This window comes from Phalacrocorax aristotelis, chromosome 5 (genome assembly GCF_949628215.1).
Source record: "Phalacrocorax aristotelis chromosome 5, bGulAri2.1, whole genome shotgun sequence".
Lineage (NCBI taxonomy): Eukaryota > Metazoa > Chordata > Aves > Suliformes > Phalacrocoracidae > Phalacrocorax > Phalacrocorax aristotelis.
The window spans coordinates 62,040,767-62,060,207 of NC_134280.1; the positions used below are offsets into that span (position 1 = coordinate 62,040,767).

The following is a 19,441-nucleotide window of genomic DNA, read 5'->3' on the forward strand; positions in this document are numbered from 1 at the left end:
AATCACGTACAAGATTAGTTTAAATGCCCGCCTGGTATCCCCTTAAACATTTAAGTATCCTGTCACTCACTAACTCCAGAAGTTTACTGAAGTCCACAGCTGCTGAAGGCACTCACTCAGAATTGAGTTTATAGGAACTAGGCAAAATATTTGCAAGTGCTGGAGAAAAGCAGAGACCTTCACATAACCTTTGGCAACCAGATATAAAAATATGACACTTCTAGTACACTGCACAGCTGATTACAAACCAAAAACATCATGTTAGGAAAGCAAAAAAGGCATCTTAATCAAGTAAGTGAAAACTAAGGGGTTTTTTTTCTATTTTCCTTTTTAAAAGTCTTATCAGAGGTCTCAAAGTAACAGTAAGTGATGACTTCAGGGTGCGACATAAAACACACTTCTAGAAAAAAATAGCGCTATAAAAACATTTGAAGCAAATACATTTAAAATTATAATCAACCACTTAATCTTAGTATGGCCTTAATTCTTAGATGGTCTTTATGTTTTCCAAATTATTCTTATTAGTTATCTGGAAGACTAATTATTTAAGCCATTAACTTTAGCATTTATTAAAACCTTGTTCCATTAAAAGTTAAAAGCAACGTAAAAGACACCTACCTGTAATACCGAGATTGTAAATAGGTTGAACAAATAGTCTTTGATACATGGCTGGCAGACCCAAAATCTATTACTTTAACTCGGTAAGGCTGCCGAACAGGATCCACCAACATAATGTTCTCTGGTTTGAGGTCAGCATGGATTAAACCCAGACTTTTTAGTTTTTTCAGTGCAGTGGCCACCTGTTGCAGAATAGGCCGTATTACTTTCAGTTGCAGAGGGCTGAATTTGTTTTGTTTCAGGAAGTCGTATAAATTCTGTTCCAACATCTCAAAAACCAGACAAGTATGGTTACGATGCTGAAAGCATTCATAGGCTCTCACAAAGTTAAATTCATCAGCATTTTCAGTACTTAGTCTCGCTAATATGCTCACTTCTATTTGTCCTTGGCGTGCATATGAAGGATGATTCTTCAAGATTTTGATTGCCACAATCTCATTTGTCCCCCTTTTCCAGCACTTCACTACTTGTCCAAAGGTCCCTCGCCCAAGGAAATCAAGAACCTCATAAGTGTTTTTCACAGAGCACAACACCTCATGCTGTACTAACTGGTAATCTCCATCACCACTTGTAGCACTTGGTTTTGAAGTTGCAGCCGTTGTCACAACCGTCACTGGGTTTCCTACGTTGGTTTGCAACATTGCAGGCAGGATGGACAGTTCATCGACAATCTGCATCGTGCTGTTTTGATTATCCAGCTCTTCACTCTTACGCTTCAATCCACATCGCTGGGGTCCTTCCAGGATATCTGATCGGCTTCCTTGCGTCCCAGTCCGAGGTGCCTCTAACTGAGCTTGCTGCGCCTGCGCTGCTAACGCTTTTGTAGCACCTGCAATACTTTTTAAAGCAACAGCATTTGACTGCAACAAAAAGTTCTGTCCTCGAGGTCTGTCAAATGGGTTTTTAGTCTTAAAGTACGTACTAACCCTGCAGGGAGAAATTCCAAAGTTTTTACCATTCACATAGATTTGCGGGTAGGTTCTTTCGTGGTACACACAACTGCTTGGTTCTAGTTTGAGTTTCTTCACACAACAAAAGGCACTTGACTGGGTTTGATAAACATATGGTGGATAGACCAAGACTTGTGAGGCCATACCTACAGAGAGAGAGAAAAAGGAAAAGCGAGTGAGAATCTTGCATTCACTTTTCCAAGCTTTACAGCAGCTTCCTAATCTAAAAAAATATTTTAAAAAAATCAGGACACAAGTATATTTTCCAAACGAGCTAGTCTAAACTTATTTCTTATTTACATTCTTACAGCCAATAGCAAGGTCATCATGCTTTACCACCAGTGCACACTCTCCAGCACACTAGGACTGTGACAGCAGCAGGTTACAGCAGGAGGTGTTTTTCCTGGTTGCACAGGGCAGAACTGAAATAGTCTGCAGCCGCCACTACTTGTAATTTTCCAAGTGGGGGGCAACTACCTTTGTACTAGTTAAAACTCAGCTTTTGTTTAAAAACCCCCGGCATTTCTACATACAAAAGTACTGCAGTGCTCAGTTACGTAAATTAAACAAGCAATTCAAATATTTATCAATGATGATGTAAAATAACTTAAAAGCTCTTAATTGTGAGCTGATGTTATGTGTTACACAAGGTACGCGACCTACACATCGTAAGCGCCACGGGGCTTCCAAGAACAGGCGGACAATTGACACGACTGTCACTGCTCCATCAATTTCACCACGATGAAAGTGAAAGCTATTGGGCTGTGCAATGGGCCCCAAAATACCTTAGGGGCATGGGTATGCTCACATAAACAATTGTAGCTTTCTGGCTAAATTAAGATGTACAACAATCTTATCTATTCATAAAGCAAATGCTTTAAGTTACATACTGTCCCATCGCAGAAGTTTCTGCATCAGTGACACAGTTATAGGGGGAAGAGGCACCAGTTTTCCCCCTCTGCCTTCAATTCAGGTTTGGAAACTAAGTATTAGCCTCATGCTTTCTGATATGCCAATTTCATGAGTTGGGCCACAGAAAACCTGCACTCTAAGGTAACCTGCTAAATTAAGGAAGTAAAATAGTCTATAGACCTGTAAAATATGTCCCTGATCAAGATAATTTCTGAAAACTGGGCTGATAATTGTAGGTAGAGAACTTACAAGAACAGACTTCTCACAGAAAGTTTATTTTCAAGTGAATGCGAAAGGAAGAAAACCAATATATTTTTCTATATATTTTTTTCTGCCAACACAATTACTTTCGTTGCAAAGAGAGAAGTGAAAGTTAGGATAAAAGACTATGGATAATTTAAACTTCTGAATTCCCAGTAAGGCTGAGATAAAAATTTCAACCTGAATGACTCCACCTTCCTTGAAGTCATCCCATTTTCAAAAGGCTACGCCTGTATAGCCTCTCAGAAGGAACCCTTGCACCTCAGAAATCGGTAACAAGAACCATTTTGTGCAAGAAGCAGCAGTTTGCCAGCCCGGGAAGCCTCCGAGCACAGCAGCCCCACTCTGCATACCCCATGTGATGGTGCAGGATTAGTCCCACTGCCTCCCTGAATTCACCCTGGCTCAGGACACTAGCACTGCAGAAAGCAGGGCCACGAGACCATCCAGGGTCACACTCCACATGGTACCTCCCTTTCCCGGGCACGAAGCGGAGGGTGCCAGCACGGTGTCGGAGGGAGAAGGACATGGCAGCAGTACCTGGCCTAGACGTAGGATGAGGAATCTCAATCCCACTTTGAAATTCATAGACCCCATCTCTCAGATGCTATATCTTCCAGCTCTTGTTTCTGCACTGACCCTGCTGTGTTCCCTTCCAGACCCAAACACCAGCCTTAACAACTTCTATGTCATGTAACGCTAAACACTAAGAAAAAGGGATTGGATGGACCTCAGTGTAAATGACTACAAGGTTTCAGGGAAGTTATGGCTTATAGTAATCCCATCAGCTCTCAGAGAGTAAATCAATGCCAATAATACTTTAATTAAATCACTTTTTCATGCCAAGTGCACGAAGATTCTGGCAATAGGTATTTAAATCGTAGATGAGTCATGTAAAAGTTGAGCCAGACATTGCAATGACTCTGATCAAACAGAAACTAACCAAACACACAGCATAATTATTTTGAAGCTGTGATTTGATTTATAAATTAGCATTTAAACATCTTAAGACCAATTAAAATAATCATACCATCACCTCAGCTTAGCATCCTATAATGGTTTTTGCCCCAGCAGTAGAAGAAAACTTCAAAGCCCTTTCCTTTCCAGAGCTGTTTACCCAGAGCCAGATGATGTAGAAAGCCAGAGACCACCAGCTGCCAGGCTTTCTCATTACCCAACATTATGGGACTGCCACTGGGCTCCTGTTCCATGTCAAGGATTTAAGACTAACTCTCAGCCTCAAAAAACAGGGTAAAATTCTCCAAGCTCTTGAACTCTCTCCTAAATAACATAACCTATTACAAAGTGCCTGGTGCACAGCATAAGCATACTATTGACTATGGGACTTACCCTCTTTACTATAATAATTATATTTAAAGGAATCATTTATCCCAATCACATTACTTAGAGCTCCAAAAATCAACCCTCACTCACGACCACCCCAGAACATGCATACATCCAAGCCTACTTGGAGCTTCCAGTGCCACCTGCAGAGCTCAGGCCAAGCCAAACCTTCTGTCAGCAGCCAACCGTTCTTCCAGTTCCTCTGGGACAACTCAAATACCAGATTTGCCACATTTACTTCAAAGACACTAAAGTCTCCAAATAATTTTTTTTCCTTAAAAGCTTTTCAAGGTTCCTGTTAGGGAAAAAAAAAAAACCAAACTCCACTTGCTTTTTTACCAGAATCCCCACTTACACCTCTTTCACAGTCATACGCATGAGAGAAGTAGACATTCAACCTCAAAAGACTTTTACACTTCAAAAGTAAAGAAACTGTTCCTCTTTTCAAGGTAACACTACTGCGTTATCCCACGAGTTTGCAGACAGGACAGTTCAGATGCCCAGCGTCACCTTCACAACTCAGCGTCTAACACAGATGGAGCAGACCCAGGAGAACAGCTATACCACTGAACTCCTGGGCAAAAACCAGGTCTGGCACAAGCAGCCAAAGCTGTGCTGCCCAGCAGGAAGGAGCCTAGATACCTGCCGCATGGGCAAGAGGCCTACCACGCTGCAGCAACCCCAGCGGGTCCATTCACCTCGGATCTGCTGTAACCAAACAGCAAACATCTTGCTTGGTTTAACTTCTGGAGAAGGTATTTGTCCATGTAAGCATGTTGCCAAAGCTAACAGCATGAAATCAAGACTATTACTTTTTAAAAAACAGTGATAAAGCTATACTGCAATTAAGGAGGTTTTCTAAGACAGGACAACAACCCAGTTGTGCTGAACATGGGGCGGACAGTCCTCTAGCATGGCCAGAAGACCACTCAAATCCCTACCTGAGCCTGTTGGAACCACTGGTATTCAAGAATGCCTAGATTTTCTATAGATCGTGCTATTCAAACCAGCCCAGAAGGACTGGAAGCCTGTAGTCCTGGCTTTCTCCTTCACATTAATTTCAGTTGGATCAGATAAACTAGGCTATCTTTATCATCTTTGGGGGGTTTTGTATTTCTTACAAGCTTAGCTCAATAACCCTGACCTCTGACCACACTAACAGTTCTGTTCTCAGCTAAGGAGTGTTTACTGAGTACATTTTTAGCAACTCCAAGGAAAAAAAAAAAAGCTAAGCAGTAAGTCAAACAGATTACATACCCTAGAAGAACTACCTTTGATGTAATCATGACAGACTGAACTAAAAAAGTCAAGTTTTCCTCCAGAAAAGTAAAAATGGTCTTAGAATTCTTGTATGAGCACCTAATTTTTTAGATTCCCCAAAACACTTCTCCCTTACCCCCATAATTCTGGGTTGGTGGTTTGTTTTGGATTTTTATTTTTGATTTTTTTTTCAGGTGGGTGGGGTGAGGTTTAAACATACACTCCGAGATGCAAGACAAAGACCTCTGCCATGCACTCATACGCAGCACTCGGATGTTTCAGATCAAAGCACACTCTTTACTATACATTAACATAAATGTAACGAAATACACCAGAAGAGCAGGTAACTATCCAATACAACAAGCTGCCAGCAAACTTCGCTTTGAGAAGCTAAGTTTATTAACAGAATTGATCTACACACACACAGACAAAAACCCAGCCCCAAACCCAGAGATCAAAGCTGCACAACAAACCTTAAAGAGAAAGGGAAAATACCACGACACCCTCTACTACAACAGCACTGCCATGTTGTTGAGGCTTTTTTGTTGGTTTGAAGGGGGTTTTTTGTGGTTGGTGGGGGATGGTGGTGGTTTGTTTTGGGGGGAAGTTTCTTTTGTTTGGGAGTTTTGGGTTTGGGGGGGATTATGTTTTGGTTTGGGGTTTGTTGTTGTTGGTTTGGTTTTGTTGGGGTTTTTTTACACTATTTTGGGGGATTCAGATTACAATATAATCCTATGGATAGCTACATTGGAAAGAGTGAAGAATTAGTGCGTTGCAGAGCTGGGTTTTTTTAAGAAGGTCTTCTCGTAAAAGAAAATAACATAATGCACACAGTACAATAAAGTGGATCTCCCCCCTCCAACTTGTCACAGTTCATTTCACTGAACTTATACATCTTTCTGCACATTTCTTATCGAGACTACTCCTGCTTCCTCATACAAACAGAAGCTTGTTAATGTGGATATAGTCTGACAAGTCCAGCAGCACAATAAGACAGGGATGTGTAGAGTAAAGCAGTTGGTGCAAAAGAAAAGAAAAAACACCTGATTCTGTGCTCATTTCAGGGAGGCTCCTTGAGCTTTAACACCCATGAGCAGCTGACACACATCCTCCTGTTAAATTTCACTTAAAATAAAATCCAGATGTGTGCACTACAAGACTACTCCAGGATGCAAACCAAAGCAGAGTAAACAAATCCATGAGAAGATGGACTGAAGAGCACAATCCCCAGGTGAATTACCAGAGACAGCCTCCTCCATGTCTGTCAAATCGAGACAGACTTGATTTTCAGTTTTAGTCTCAGAGAAGTATGTCCATTTCCCCCTACACACATTTTTAAAGCTTATTCTCCTACCCCGAGTGCAAGACGACCATCATAACTTCACTCCAGCACAGTGACTGCGCCTGGGCAGTGGCACACACAAGCTGGCTCTGGAGTTCTCCGGCTTGCTTCACTCCGATACCAACATAGCTGCGCCCTGTCTCACGTGCCAGGCGCTGCTAGTGAATACTGCAGGGCATGTGGAAAAGAAAGCCTGTCTTGAGACACCTACCAACTTACATTACCTCTACATAGGGTCCCTTCAAAGGAAATAAGTCGTCTTGGCTCTTAGTTTGAAGCAGAAAAAACTTGGAAGCCTGCACTTGACTTATTAAGCAGTAAATTATACAAAATATGTGGATTTTAATCAGTTAAGACTGAACTTTGTGCTTCTGAAGAAAGTACAAAGTAATGAAGTAAACATATTTTAAGTACATAAATTCATTTAAATAAATGAACAAACATATTTTCACAAATTAATGACAATAAAGAGGAGGCACTTCACAGTTTGCCCACCCCTCCAGCCCCAGTCAAGCTTCTCTCTACAGAAGCTGGATAGAGAACCATGCAGATATTGCTCAGGGAAATGGAGCACCTCTGGTAACTTCTTGCTACTGTTCACCTAACTGGAACAATGCTCTCTACTAGATTCTTAAAATTATGTGTCCAGCCTTCTCAAGCAGTCCTAGGCAAATCCATAAACATGACCAGTTTGGCAGACTGTAACAACCTTGAGAAGCACAGGCTGTTCCAGCCCTGTCCACCATTAATAATTAACTATAAATTGACATTTCCTCATGACAGCATAAGGGGAGGTGTAGCAGAGTAACTAGCTGGTAAGACCACTGCAGCGGAGCTGACGAGAAATTCCCACACTACATCCTTAACTCTTCTGCAGAATACACAGCCCCTTTTAAACAACCGGAGAAGTGCCATTGCAATGTTGCTGCTGTTGTAGTAAAATCCCCAGCAGGCAAAGCCCAGGCAGTGGCAGTCACCTGGGACTAGAGTTACAATTTAACTCAAGAAAACTTGTTTCCCAACTTCTTTCAAGCCTCCATCAGTGAGAATTGGTTCTAACACACCCGCACCCCTTCTTGCAGCACAGCTGGGCACCAAGGGAGGCTTTCTAAAAGCCCAGTAACTTCCAGCAAACGCATAATTTGAGCCATAGCACTTAGAGAAGTGTTTTATTTATATTATGCATCGCTTTGAAGCTACCATAAGGATACTGTCTTTTTTCCCCAGATAGAAAAAAGAAATTGTTCTTTTTATATTAGGTGCCACCCAACTTTTCAAGTTGTTTAGCAAACACAAAGTTGAATTAGTTGCCCTGTCTTTCCCCCCAGGGGAGACCTTATTATTGGCAGTAGCAGCACCCGTATGTTATTGTTTATTTTGGATATGTAGCCGAACAAGCTGTACTGATGGGAGTGCTCTCATACCCCTGAACTGTTCACCCTGAGGAATTCCCTGACTCCAGCTGTATGATTCATAACAAAGCACTGGCAACTGAGGTTTCTCGCAATTTATAAAAGAAAACACATCTACAGGAAGCGCAAAGAGTTAAGAGATACAAGCCCACAGAATCCCACCCCCCCGCCACCTCGAAACCAGCTCTGCAAACAGATCTCTGACCCGTGGAAAGGAGGGAGCGGAGCAAAGGAGAAAGCACCGAGGTGTTTCAAATAACACCTGCCATATGAATTGTTTCCTCGCATGAGCACAGAGGCAATACTGGACACAAACTGCACAGGCACACACACACACACACTCCACCACAGAGAACAGGGAGAAGCAGAGGCGGCTCTGATGCTAGCTCACCAAAGAAGCCAGCCCCTGGTTCCAGGCATAGCAACCAGAGACCCAGAAGTTTAGTGACAAAAGCAAAAAAGCAATGACTACATTCTTTGACTAAAACACATAAGGTGTTTCAGAGCTCAGGAATTTTGGCCCATCATACACCAACTAAATTAAGCTGAGCCAATGGCAGCCTTTGCCCAACGTGAAACCTCAGCCCTGCACAGGTCAGCAGCAAAGGTTGAGGCTGGAAGGCCAGAGGTTGGTTCCAAGCTTGGAGAGTCCTAGTGAGAAGCAAACAATTAAATGACCTAACTTTGCAGTTGTAAAATGTAGCTTCCACCTACCTAAGAACAATGTTACAAAGCTGACTTTAGATTTGTGCGACATTTGAGATTTTTTTTTTAATCAGATGCTACCAATGTTGCATTAATACCAAAAACTGAAAATTTAAGTTTATTTGTGATGCCAACTAGTCTCAATCCTTGCAAAAAGAGCTAATGCCATACACTGAACACAAACGTATTTTACATAAAATATCAGAGTGAACTCCTATGACTCAGTGCTGTCATCTGTACTAGTACTAAAGAATACAACTACTGTATTCATATTTTCCACAAATATCAAAAGCTAAATCTTGTGATGCCAATATGACTGCCATCATAGTTAAAAAGACAAATGGAAATATACTTCCAGCATTTCTTTTTCTGCTGGACAAGAAGCTGTCATGAAACTAAAAAGAAAGCATAAGCAGCGCAGTATCAGCCACCAGTCCTGAACAAGAGCACGCTCTCCAAATCAGAATGTGCCACCATCAACACAAACGGCGCATTTCAACCAGCGGGGCTTCACCAGCCTAATCTCTTCTTTTAAAAGACTAATTCTGTTTGAACCTCAAAACAGTAGGCACAGTGAAATAAAAGTCCCTAACGGTGGTGTTTAGGAGAGCCCACACCTTCGAGTTCTGCAGGGCAGTACAGTGCCGAAGGATGCAGTCAAACTACTGCTGCTTTTTGTCGCTCTTCAACACAGTAAGAGGGATTAAGGTGAGCAGAGAGGTAGCATGTAAAGCCATGTACTTTTTCCATTGCTGTCAGTATTTCCAAAAGATTTTGCCACCTTACCTAAAGCAGAAATAAAATTTGATAGAGGAGTTAGAGTTTAGCTCAAACTGCCTGTTGGTAAACTACCTGTTCAAATGCCACTGTCTTTTTTTCTGGTGTTTGGTTTGTTTGTTGTTGTTGTTTTTTTTTAAAAAAAAAAAGCTTCCTGTTTCCATACATTTTATTTTTATTTCATTGCTTAATTTTGCATCCTTAGTCTTCTGGGCTTTTTAAGAATTAGAAGTGGACCGACCCAGCTAAAAAGTTTAATTAGGTGTTTCATTTTATTATATCTCTAGACAACATCAAACAGAGCTCCTGTAAGAATATAAATCTAGATGGCTATTTTCCTCATTGCTACTTCAGCTTTGTTTCCGCAGCTCCTAAAACTTCATATGGAAAATAGAACGGCTCGTATGCCAGAACATCTGCATGCCCATGAAGGAATCCTACTTGAAGTCGATTCTTCATCAACTCCTCTAATCTACTCAAGGGGGAGAAGGTTTATTCAAAATTATTTTTCATCCTTTTATTAGCAAAGATTTTCAGCTAGACAGAGCACACATCAGTACAGCAACACAAAACTTCTGTTTTCCCCACAGGACTTGCACGTTAAATTTGCAACAGCGTACATGCAAATAACCCACCGAGCTCACCAAGTCTGACGTGATGCAAAAATTTGCAAATCAGGGTCTACTGCATCAAGAGAGCACAGTTCAGGAGGTGTATAAAACTGTTTCCTACACATTGAGAATTACCTAGCAGTAACAACCAAGTTCTAAGTTTCCCCAAACATGTGAAAAATCATAATCACTTTTCCAATAGGACCAACAAGAACTTAGTCATCAAGCAGTTACTGAGTTACCAAGACAGCACACCTAGATCATATTCAAATTCTTTCTGCAACAGAAATACTACAGCAAATATTAATTCTTAGCCTTTCTTCCAAATCTGATTTAACTGTAAAAAAACCTAAAGACATCTAATCCAAGATGCTTCTCTTGATTTATCTTTGAGTGCTACAGTCTTCAGTTCATTTGCTTCAGCTATACCCAGTAGCAACTTCCAAACATATATCTAGTGAGGTAAATACATACACATATATATATATACATACACACCCCTCCCTAAGTGTATGTTTGAAAGTTTTTATCTATGTATACACACAAAGAAAATGAGCACTCTTTAAAGTCCTAATTTTTATATTTTTGAATACAAATTCCTTACTTGACACTGTGTTTTAAATAATATTTTGCTTTTATATAGCAAGTACTTTTCTTTCATCGTAAGCAACGTCATGAATATAGCATTGGTTGCTTACCGAAAATAGCTGAGTAAATTAAACATGGCATATATAGAACAATCAAGAAAGAAGGGAGGGAAAATAGGTGTTCACCACTTCTTTCAGATTTCTAAAGATGTGGAGGAAATGGTGTTTCCTACCAGCAAAAAATCAGTGCATTAGCAATACATACCCTCTCACAGAAAGCCTTTTGCCTCCTAACAAATCAATAACTGTAATAACCTGTATTATAATGTCTCCCAAAGTCACCAGTGCAAGAAATTTCTCTCTCTTACCTACACAGAGAAACTTATTGATTTAACTATATGAAAAGATGTGCAAAAGGAAAGGCAAGATTACATGCAGCACATGACCCCACTAGCTAGAGCACGATACTGATAAGCGTACGTCAGTTTTTCCTCTGTTGTGTTCTGGTCCATGTTTAATAAACTTTCTATTTGTAGAATAAACAAACTTTTAACGTTCACTCTTGTTTTAATCTTTAAAACAAAGTTTATGCATCTCTTCAACCAAGTTTTAAAAAACATATTTAGTCTCAAAGAGCACTTGTCACAAAGACCTCCCAAAATATTTCTTGAGAAGAACTCCCACCGTGTCCTCTTGCAGGGCTCAGAGCTGCCACAGTCAAAGGGAGGAGTTAGCCCATAGTGTCATTTCAAAAGCCATAAAAGAAAAGGTATTTAAAAAACCCTTTAGAATCTCATGACAGCAATCCATTCCTGTTAGGCTGAATACCAATTAATTTCCTGAATCACAAAATAAGTTGATATTAATAGGTAAGGGAAGAGGAGACAAAGAGTTTTTTTCTTCTCCTAGGAACAAAGCTTGTTCCTTCCAAAGGGCTTCACAAGTAAGATCCCAAACACCAGAATTTCCATGTTAAACAGATTCAAGTGCTGAAAAATAAAGATCTTGTGAGGACCTCCTCTAGCCCTATAGTTTAAATCTTCAAAAACAAGCTGTGGAAAAAAACGTCTCAACTACAACAGACAGATTTTAGACAAGTACGCAATTCTCATTATTTTTTTAAAAAAAGAAAACACAGAATAATTGAAAGGAAAAGGGTAGGAAGTAGCAGATGACCAAAGTTTCTAGGAAAACACAGGAAGGAAGAGGTCTAAAAGGCAATGATGCATATTAACAGCTTTTTAGTCCAAGAGGCAGAAAGACATCTTACAAAAAACCAAATAAAAAGTCTTCTGGAAATTATGCAAGTTCCACCAATTGTTGCGTACCAATACAGGCAAAGCCTGCACTATACGGAAGAGGAGGAAAAAACGAGTACATTTTACTCAAACTAGTCAAATAAGGTAGAGGTTAACACACCATTTTTTGTAAACACTGACAAAGGACCCAAAATAGTAAACGACAGAGACCTGGGAAACAAAAGAGAAGAAATGTGTTTTCTTATCTACAAATTAAAAAGTAAATGATTTTTGAAAAGTAAATTATTATGGTTTCAGATAAAATTTTATACAGATATTTTTTACGAATACCTGGTGCTAGTGATTACCCTTATCTTCCAGAGGGAGCTTAAATCCCCAGTTAAAAAAAACAGCAAACAAAAAGTTTATTTTCTTCCCTTATAATAAACTTTTTATCGATTATCAGGATTGAAGTTTATTTCCTCTCTGTGCTTTTGCATTTACATGACAACCTTCTCATTCAGACCTTGAGCCTATGCTAGCTCCTTTCTGTGGGTATGCACTTAAACAAGTGATACCACTTGTTGATACCACCAGGATCAGGGAAAGGTTCAGATGTCAGTTCACATCCAAGGACCCTAGGGAGCCAGCCTGGAGGGATTTGGTCACACTAATAAAAGCAGCAAACATCTTTGCAATGAAGACATTCCAACCCCACACAAAATACAGCTACACCAGTTATTGCAACCCCAGCAGAAGCTGTTCTATGGGCAGTTTTCCTGCTCAGGGGCCAGTTTTGCTATCTCACTTTATCATGTTTCAAGACAAGGTGAGGAGACCAACTTCCATCTCACACTCCACCTTCTACCCAAGAGTCAAGTAACACTAAAGTAAAACTCCTAAAATAACCCAAAGCAAGTTTTGTTCAGGTACAGGGCGCCACTTACCCCAAGGCAAGGCAACAGCCAAGCTTCAGCTTTGCGATAAAAATCTTGTCTCACCCAGCAATTTAAGTTCTCCCCAATCTCATGTCTCGGAAGTTAAGTGTCCCGGTCACATACAAACAGCTGTAGGACAACAGAGTGCAGTAATGTAGAGGCGCACAGCCTCCAGTACAGAGGAGGGTAAGAAAAGCTCAGCTCAGTGGATTACAGAGTGGTTTCCGACAGGCATGGAAAGTGGCCGTAAGCATCTCCCACCTGCAGCCACACCCTCCTCTTTTGATGAGGATGTTAATGGGACTCTGCACAGCTATTAGGACCTGAGCTTTCTTGTCCCCAAATTTTCCACCACTTACTCTGAATGGGTAGTCACTGTGGTGCCGTACATATGCGACAAGTAATGCTTACACAAATATATACGAAGGGATTTTCATTTGACAATAGCTGTTTACATGAAAAGCATTAATCATATTTAATTTGCAATATGCTTTAAAAAGCACTAAAACAATTTTCAAGAACTGTTAGATTATTTTATCAAGAATAGAAAGAGCCACATGAGTTTAAGATTACTGATTCTAAAAATAGGTTTTTTTGACAGGAGTGTCACTCATAACATGCAATAATGATTTGCCGTACATAGAATCCAATTTTTTATTATTGAGATAGTTGCTGTAGCTTTGATCATACTAAAAATATATGAAAATATTTCTTATACCTGTTTTGTCTTTGGATATTTCACTGGGTCTTACTTTATTGCTGTGTTTTGGAACTTGAAATTCACATTTTTCTAGGCTTCATCCTGTTATACCCAGATATTGTCAGGCACAACAGAGCTGAAGAAAAGGCCACAGTTCTGAAAAACGGACTATTTTCTAAATTTTCCTGGGAACTCAAGGTAAAAAAAGACTATACAAAAAATTTACATAATGCTGGGACTATTAAATATGTGAAGTTAAGAACAGGGAGAGGTATTCTGAAATCAAACTGATTCTGAGTCACTGAATAAGAAAAAAAAAATCAGAACTAAACTACTTGAATTGACTTGCTTAAGAAACACTCCAGTTATTTGGTTCTCCTTCCATTTCCAGGCAAAATAGCTAAGCTACAGATTAAACCCATTTTGTCAGAAAGTTACCCATTCTCAAAATGTAAGTGGAATATTAAGACACTGTATAGGGAAAAAAAAAAAACCAAACAAACAAAAAAACCAGTGACATACATGAAAAAATACTACAAAACTGTACACAGATTATCCCCAAACTGCATCTAAAACCAATACTCACACCAATTCTTGCCACCTTCCCCAACATTCAGTGTACTGAAATAAAATAACTGAAAAATTAATGGGGGGGGGGAATAAAAAAGGAAAGGAAAGAAAAAACAAAACAAAAAAGGACCTACCCTGTAGGAAATGCTATGCTATCAAAAAAAGTCACAGACTAAAACTCACTTTCACAATTACATGTTGTGCCTCTGCTTGTCACTCAAAAGTTAGTGCCTCTGAAGAGAAACAGAGCTTCAATTTCTCTAGAAATCCGTAAAAGAGAGGCTTTAAATGAAAATTGTTTAGAGGGAGGCAGGGGAAGCCAAGAACAGGTAACAGGATTTTCCATGCTTTATGCTTCAGTTATTTCAGGTCAAACAGAGGGTGTTCACTGCCTGTAGAAGTCAGAAAAGGTAACTCATGGCTAACCCATTTTATAGCACTAGCTATTGAAAGTTGCTTTAAATATAGTTAACATTGTTATTTAAGGTATACTGCATGCTCATCAGTCACCTCTAACATGCTCAGTGCTCATCCTTGCCGATTTCTTCGCATCTGTTTTCACGCACAACCCTGGCTGAGTTCTGAAATACAGTTTCAGATGCCTGGAGATCTATCTCATACTTCACCAGAGTAATGAGCTTCTCTTCCAAGACCTGGATTGAAAGTAATATGTATTTTGCATTCCATCTCTGATTTTCAGTCAAGAGATCTAAGTAAGAAAAATAGTGTTTCAGTGACTTAGGAACAGAGACATGAACTTCTTAGGAGTTCCCCAGCATCACATTCAACTCCTCTTTCCCTTATTTTCAAAGGCAAGAAAACTTAATATAGTTAGACCAGCTGAAAGGAAGTATTTGACCAGCTCAGACTTTACGTAACCCATCTACAGGAGCTTCAGAGTTTCAGTGAAGTGCTAAGGACGTCTTCTTCATCAAAGTAATCCTATGCCAAGGCTTCCAAAATCCTCCTGTAACTGCACTAAAATACCATCAGGGAATTGAAGAAACTCAAAAAACACAAAAAGGTACAAATGAGCTTTTCCGAGGTATGAAAGGCAGATACTATTTCACAAAATCCAACAGCGAACACAGAGCTGAGGAGCGTGGGTATCACCACGAGGACATCCTACTTCCACGTTTCTTCCTCCCTTGATCCAGTTGATTCTCAGGCCTGCTCTACCCGATTCATACTCCTGTTAATTACCTCAGCTGTCATGCTTCTGCATACGGAATGAAATTATATAGTCAGTAAAGCTAAGGCTTGTCTAATTTAAAAAAAAAAAACACACCCCACAGACGTTTTCTGCTTTTTTCTACAAAGTTCTGTGCAGAAAGTGATAGTGCCTACAGTAACTGTTCTGAACGCACACAGCAGTCGTATGCCACAGTATCTTACAGACCTCACATTGCAATAAGCAAAATTTAGTTCAATTACAAGAAGTTTTCCTTCTGTATTTAACATTCCTCTGACATACATATTCAGCCTCAAACAGCAGCGCTGTGCCTGTTACCAATGCTCCTCTTGCCCCCTCACACGCACATACAAAAGCCAACTACAAAATTTCTGTTTCAAAATGCACCATTTTGTCAAAAGGATCTTTGTTGCTATAATCAGCATACTGACAGAATGGAAAATACAAGAAAGAGAATTTATACTGTTAAAAAGAAAACAATTCTAAAACCAGGAAGAGTGCAATCCCTTAAAATAGTACAGAGATGTACATCCCTAAACACAGAAGCTTTGGGAAGCACAGCCTGATGTTCCTACACAGCTAGGCTGGGATTTTCAGGAGAATTAAGCATAGCTGATTCTGTTCTACCCAGGAGCTGGCAAGCTAACACTCTGCCTCTGAAAGTGCTGCTCAGCCTCCCACCCCCTTTAAAAATGCAATCAATCCAACGGATGCTTTTTGAAAAATCACCTCCAAAACATTTGTTTTGAAGCAACTGCTGTAAAGCACACCACAAGAAAAGCAGCACACAAATTCTAGTATTTCTATCAGTTGCATCAACTTCTGTAAGATGAGTTGCAAGCTCACTCTTCCTCCCCACACCCTGTCTTTGTCTCTGGCATCTCGTTTTGCAGCTGCCAGTCTCATTTCCCTATTTCTGTAGGGAGCTGTTTGAAAGATAGGAGGGAGGAAACATGCGAACACAAAAAACCTCAAACAAAAATAAATCACAAGCACTGGCGAAGACCCCTGGTAGCAGCAGCTTCCCGAGCAATTTTTTCATGGAACATTATTCCAGCTGATGGAATCTCTCTGATTACAAAGCATCCTCAAACGCGGAGAGCCACACACCACCACAACCCGACCTCCAGCACCTAGCCAAATAGATCTGTGAAAAAATAATTTGCAAGCACAACCGATGCCACACCCTCGGCAAGCAGCAGAACTCGCACTACAACAGAAGCCCCCGGTAATGAGCACATTAAATGAAAATTCTATCTAATCCCTGTTTTACATGATTATAAACATCATCTCACCATGCGTTACCATAAATGGTTCGCGGCAGCATAGATAAAGCAGTCACCACTCTCATATCCGTATCAGTTTTCTCCCGGTAAGTCCATGTTAACACGTTGCTCTATTTATTTGCGATCTTACCGTACCACTTCATAATACAGTCTTGACCTATTTTCCAGATGCTTAATTAATCCCTTTGCTGGCTGCCACGCTTATTAGACAGTTACTGTGTGAACTGTAAACTTAGCTTACAGAAGCCTTACACAAATTAACTCTGTTATGGAATTATTGCTATGTCAGAAAGTAAATCCTCAGACTCCAGCCAAGCCTTTTACTCTGCAAAAAATCAGAGCATAAACTTTTTGCAAATGATGTAATGGGAGGTAATACGGGGGGGGAATAACAGTCACAGAAATATGCGTTGTTATCAACAACTGCAGCTTTACTTCATATGATTGTCTCTCATTAATAGCACATTCTCCCACAATTTAAAGACACAAAAGTAACTGAAATAAACTAGGTTATACACAAGCAGGAAGATGCAAAAACATCCGAGCACCACATAATTCCTGGGAAGGCAAGCCTGGGAGTTTCAAAACAACTCACCAAGTTAAAAAAGGAAGCCACCGCAGGTTTTGGCACTGACATTTTAAGTCAGATGCAACAGTTTGGAACAAAAGTGCACGTACATATCTTTCGTTTAAGTCTATATGTAAGCACACAGGACTGACAATTGAGAGCAAAGAAAGAAAGAAAGAAAGAAAGAAAGAAAATCACTATTTCCTACAGCGTTAAACACATGCAAGCGCATCTGCCAGGTTTATAATCGATGCCACGAAGAACCAAGAGCCAGAACAAACCCGGCACCATCCCTGCTGCAGTCATCGCGTTGAAGCCACCAGCAATAACCCCCCGGTTTTCACGGAGCCAGTTTTTGGGAACTGACCAAATTTTAAAGCGCCAACTTCTTTCCCAGTTGTTTGCACTGATACCGGCCGCCGCGCACCATCAGCTCGGCTCGCCCCGGCGCCGGGGAGGGGGTCCCGCGGGGCAGGGCGAGGGGCGGCGGCCGCCGAGGGCAGGGCCCCCTCACGGGAGGAGCCGCCGACGCGCCCGGGCCGGGACGCCCCCGGGACCCCCGCCGGCCCTACCGCACTGTACCGGGAGGCGGCGGCGCCCCCGGTAAAAGAGCCGGGCACGGCCGGGGCCCCGCCGCCGGTAACGGGCGGACACGCCTCCGGCAGCCGGGGCCGCGCCGGCAGCCTCGGGTGCTTCCCCGAGCCGGGGAACGGGGAACTTCGGAGAGGCGGCGGAGCAGGCGCCGTCGAGGGCGACGGGAAGGAGAAGCGGCGCCGCCCACTCCCCGCCGCCAGGCTCCGGCAAGGGCAGCGGCGGGCAGCGGCCCCGCCGCGGGGCTGGGGCAGGGGGGGTAGGGTCAGCCCCGGCGCCTCGCCTCGGCGCTCCCCACCCCGCCGCGGGAAGGGGGCGAACGCCGCCGGCGGGCCGAGGCAGCGCCCCGCTCCGCTCCCGGCCGCTCACCTTCACGGATCGGGCCGCGCTGGCGTCCGAGCTGGAGCTGCCGCTGCTGCCGCCGCCCTGGGCATGTTCCGGGAGCGCCACGGGGAAGCGCCGCTCCGGCCGGGCTCAGCCCCTCACCCCCGCCGCTCCTGCCGCCGCCGCCTCGGCCGCTGCCATCTTGTCCTGGCGGCTGGGAGGGAAGAGCCCCAGCTCAGCCCGCTCGGCAGCCCGGGCCTCCGCCTCATCTTCCCGGGGAGGGACCCAGCCCGCCCCCGGCCGCCGCCTCCTCCGCCTCCGCCTCCTCCCGCCTCCGCCGCTGCCCTGCCCGCGGCGGCCTAGCGGCGCCCGCCGCCGCCCATCGCCCCGGAGCGGCGGGACGCGGCCCCACCGAGCGCTGCGGAGGGGGCCTGCGGGCCGCGCCGCACCGCGGCCCCGCTCCGGCGTGCCCCAGCCCGCGGGGCGCTCCCGCCGCCCGCTCCACCGCCCGGCCCGGCCCCGCGCCTCAGCGGCAGCGCCGGCGCCAGCGCCCCCGCCCGGCCCCGCCGTGCGACGCCCGCCGCAGCCCGGAGCCGCCCCCCGCCTCCTCCGCCAGCGCCGCGGGGGTTCCCCTCTCCCGGCCGCCCCGAGCCCTCTCTGAGCCCCGAAGCGCAGGAATGACGCTCGGCCGGAGGCGCGCCTCCTGCCCCGGCGCACCGCTGAGGCGAGGCGGGCGGGCTGCCTTTGCCTCCCCAGCGGCGGCTCAGCGGCGGAGCCGAGGCAGGACCCGCTACGTCCCCACCGCCAGCTGACGGTGCCCCCGGGAAGCCGTGCGAGGACGGCTTACGGTGCTCCGACGGCTAGCTCCCCTCTGCCCGCCCCGTGTGTCTCACGACCTGAGGGAGGGCAACCTCGTCCTTTCGGAGCGCTCCGTGAGGAGCGCCTGCAACATCCCAAATGGTCCTTCGGCTGCAGCGACCCTAACCGCCAAACACCAAACGGTGAGCTCTTTTTCCCCATGCCATTAGCTGCCAACTCCCGTAACACTCACAGGTATGTAACATGCACGACGAGGAAACTGGTGTCAGGGAAAAAGACCTGACCATCTCGGGACCTGCAGCTTAGACGATGACAACATGAGAATGAACATGAGAACTCCACATTCGTTTAAATGAGCGCTCTTGCTTTATAAGATGAAGAGTCTCCCCTACCCAGCCCTGGAAAATAGCTGTGAAGCACCAACCTTCTAGAGCCG

General features: G+C 43.4%; 1 protein-coding gene across 2 annotated transcripts in view; it reads right to left on the reverse strand.

The window, feature by feature from the left end:
* Nucleotides 1-18,461, reverse strand: part of HIPK3 (homeodomain interacting protein kinase 3) — a 78,545-nt gene extending 60,084 nt beyond the window's left edge. The window contains exons 1-2 of one of the 2 annotated variants that reach the window (XM_075094893.1): nucleotides 18,232-18,461; nucleotides 619-1,714 (exon numbers count right to left, since the gene is read on the reverse strand). In XM_075094893.1, the coding sequence (XP_074950994.1) occupies nucleotides 619-1,712 (1,094 nt within the window). In that variant the 5' untranslated portion in view covers nucleotides 1,713-1,714; nucleotides 18,232-18,461. Of the gene's footprint in view, nucleotides 1-618; nucleotides 1,715-17,638; nucleotides 17,751-18,231 lie in introns of those variants that run through there. The other variant, XM_075094894.1, reaches the window with a different exon arrangement.
* Between the last annotated feature and the right edge of the window lie 980 nt (nucleotides 18,462-19,441).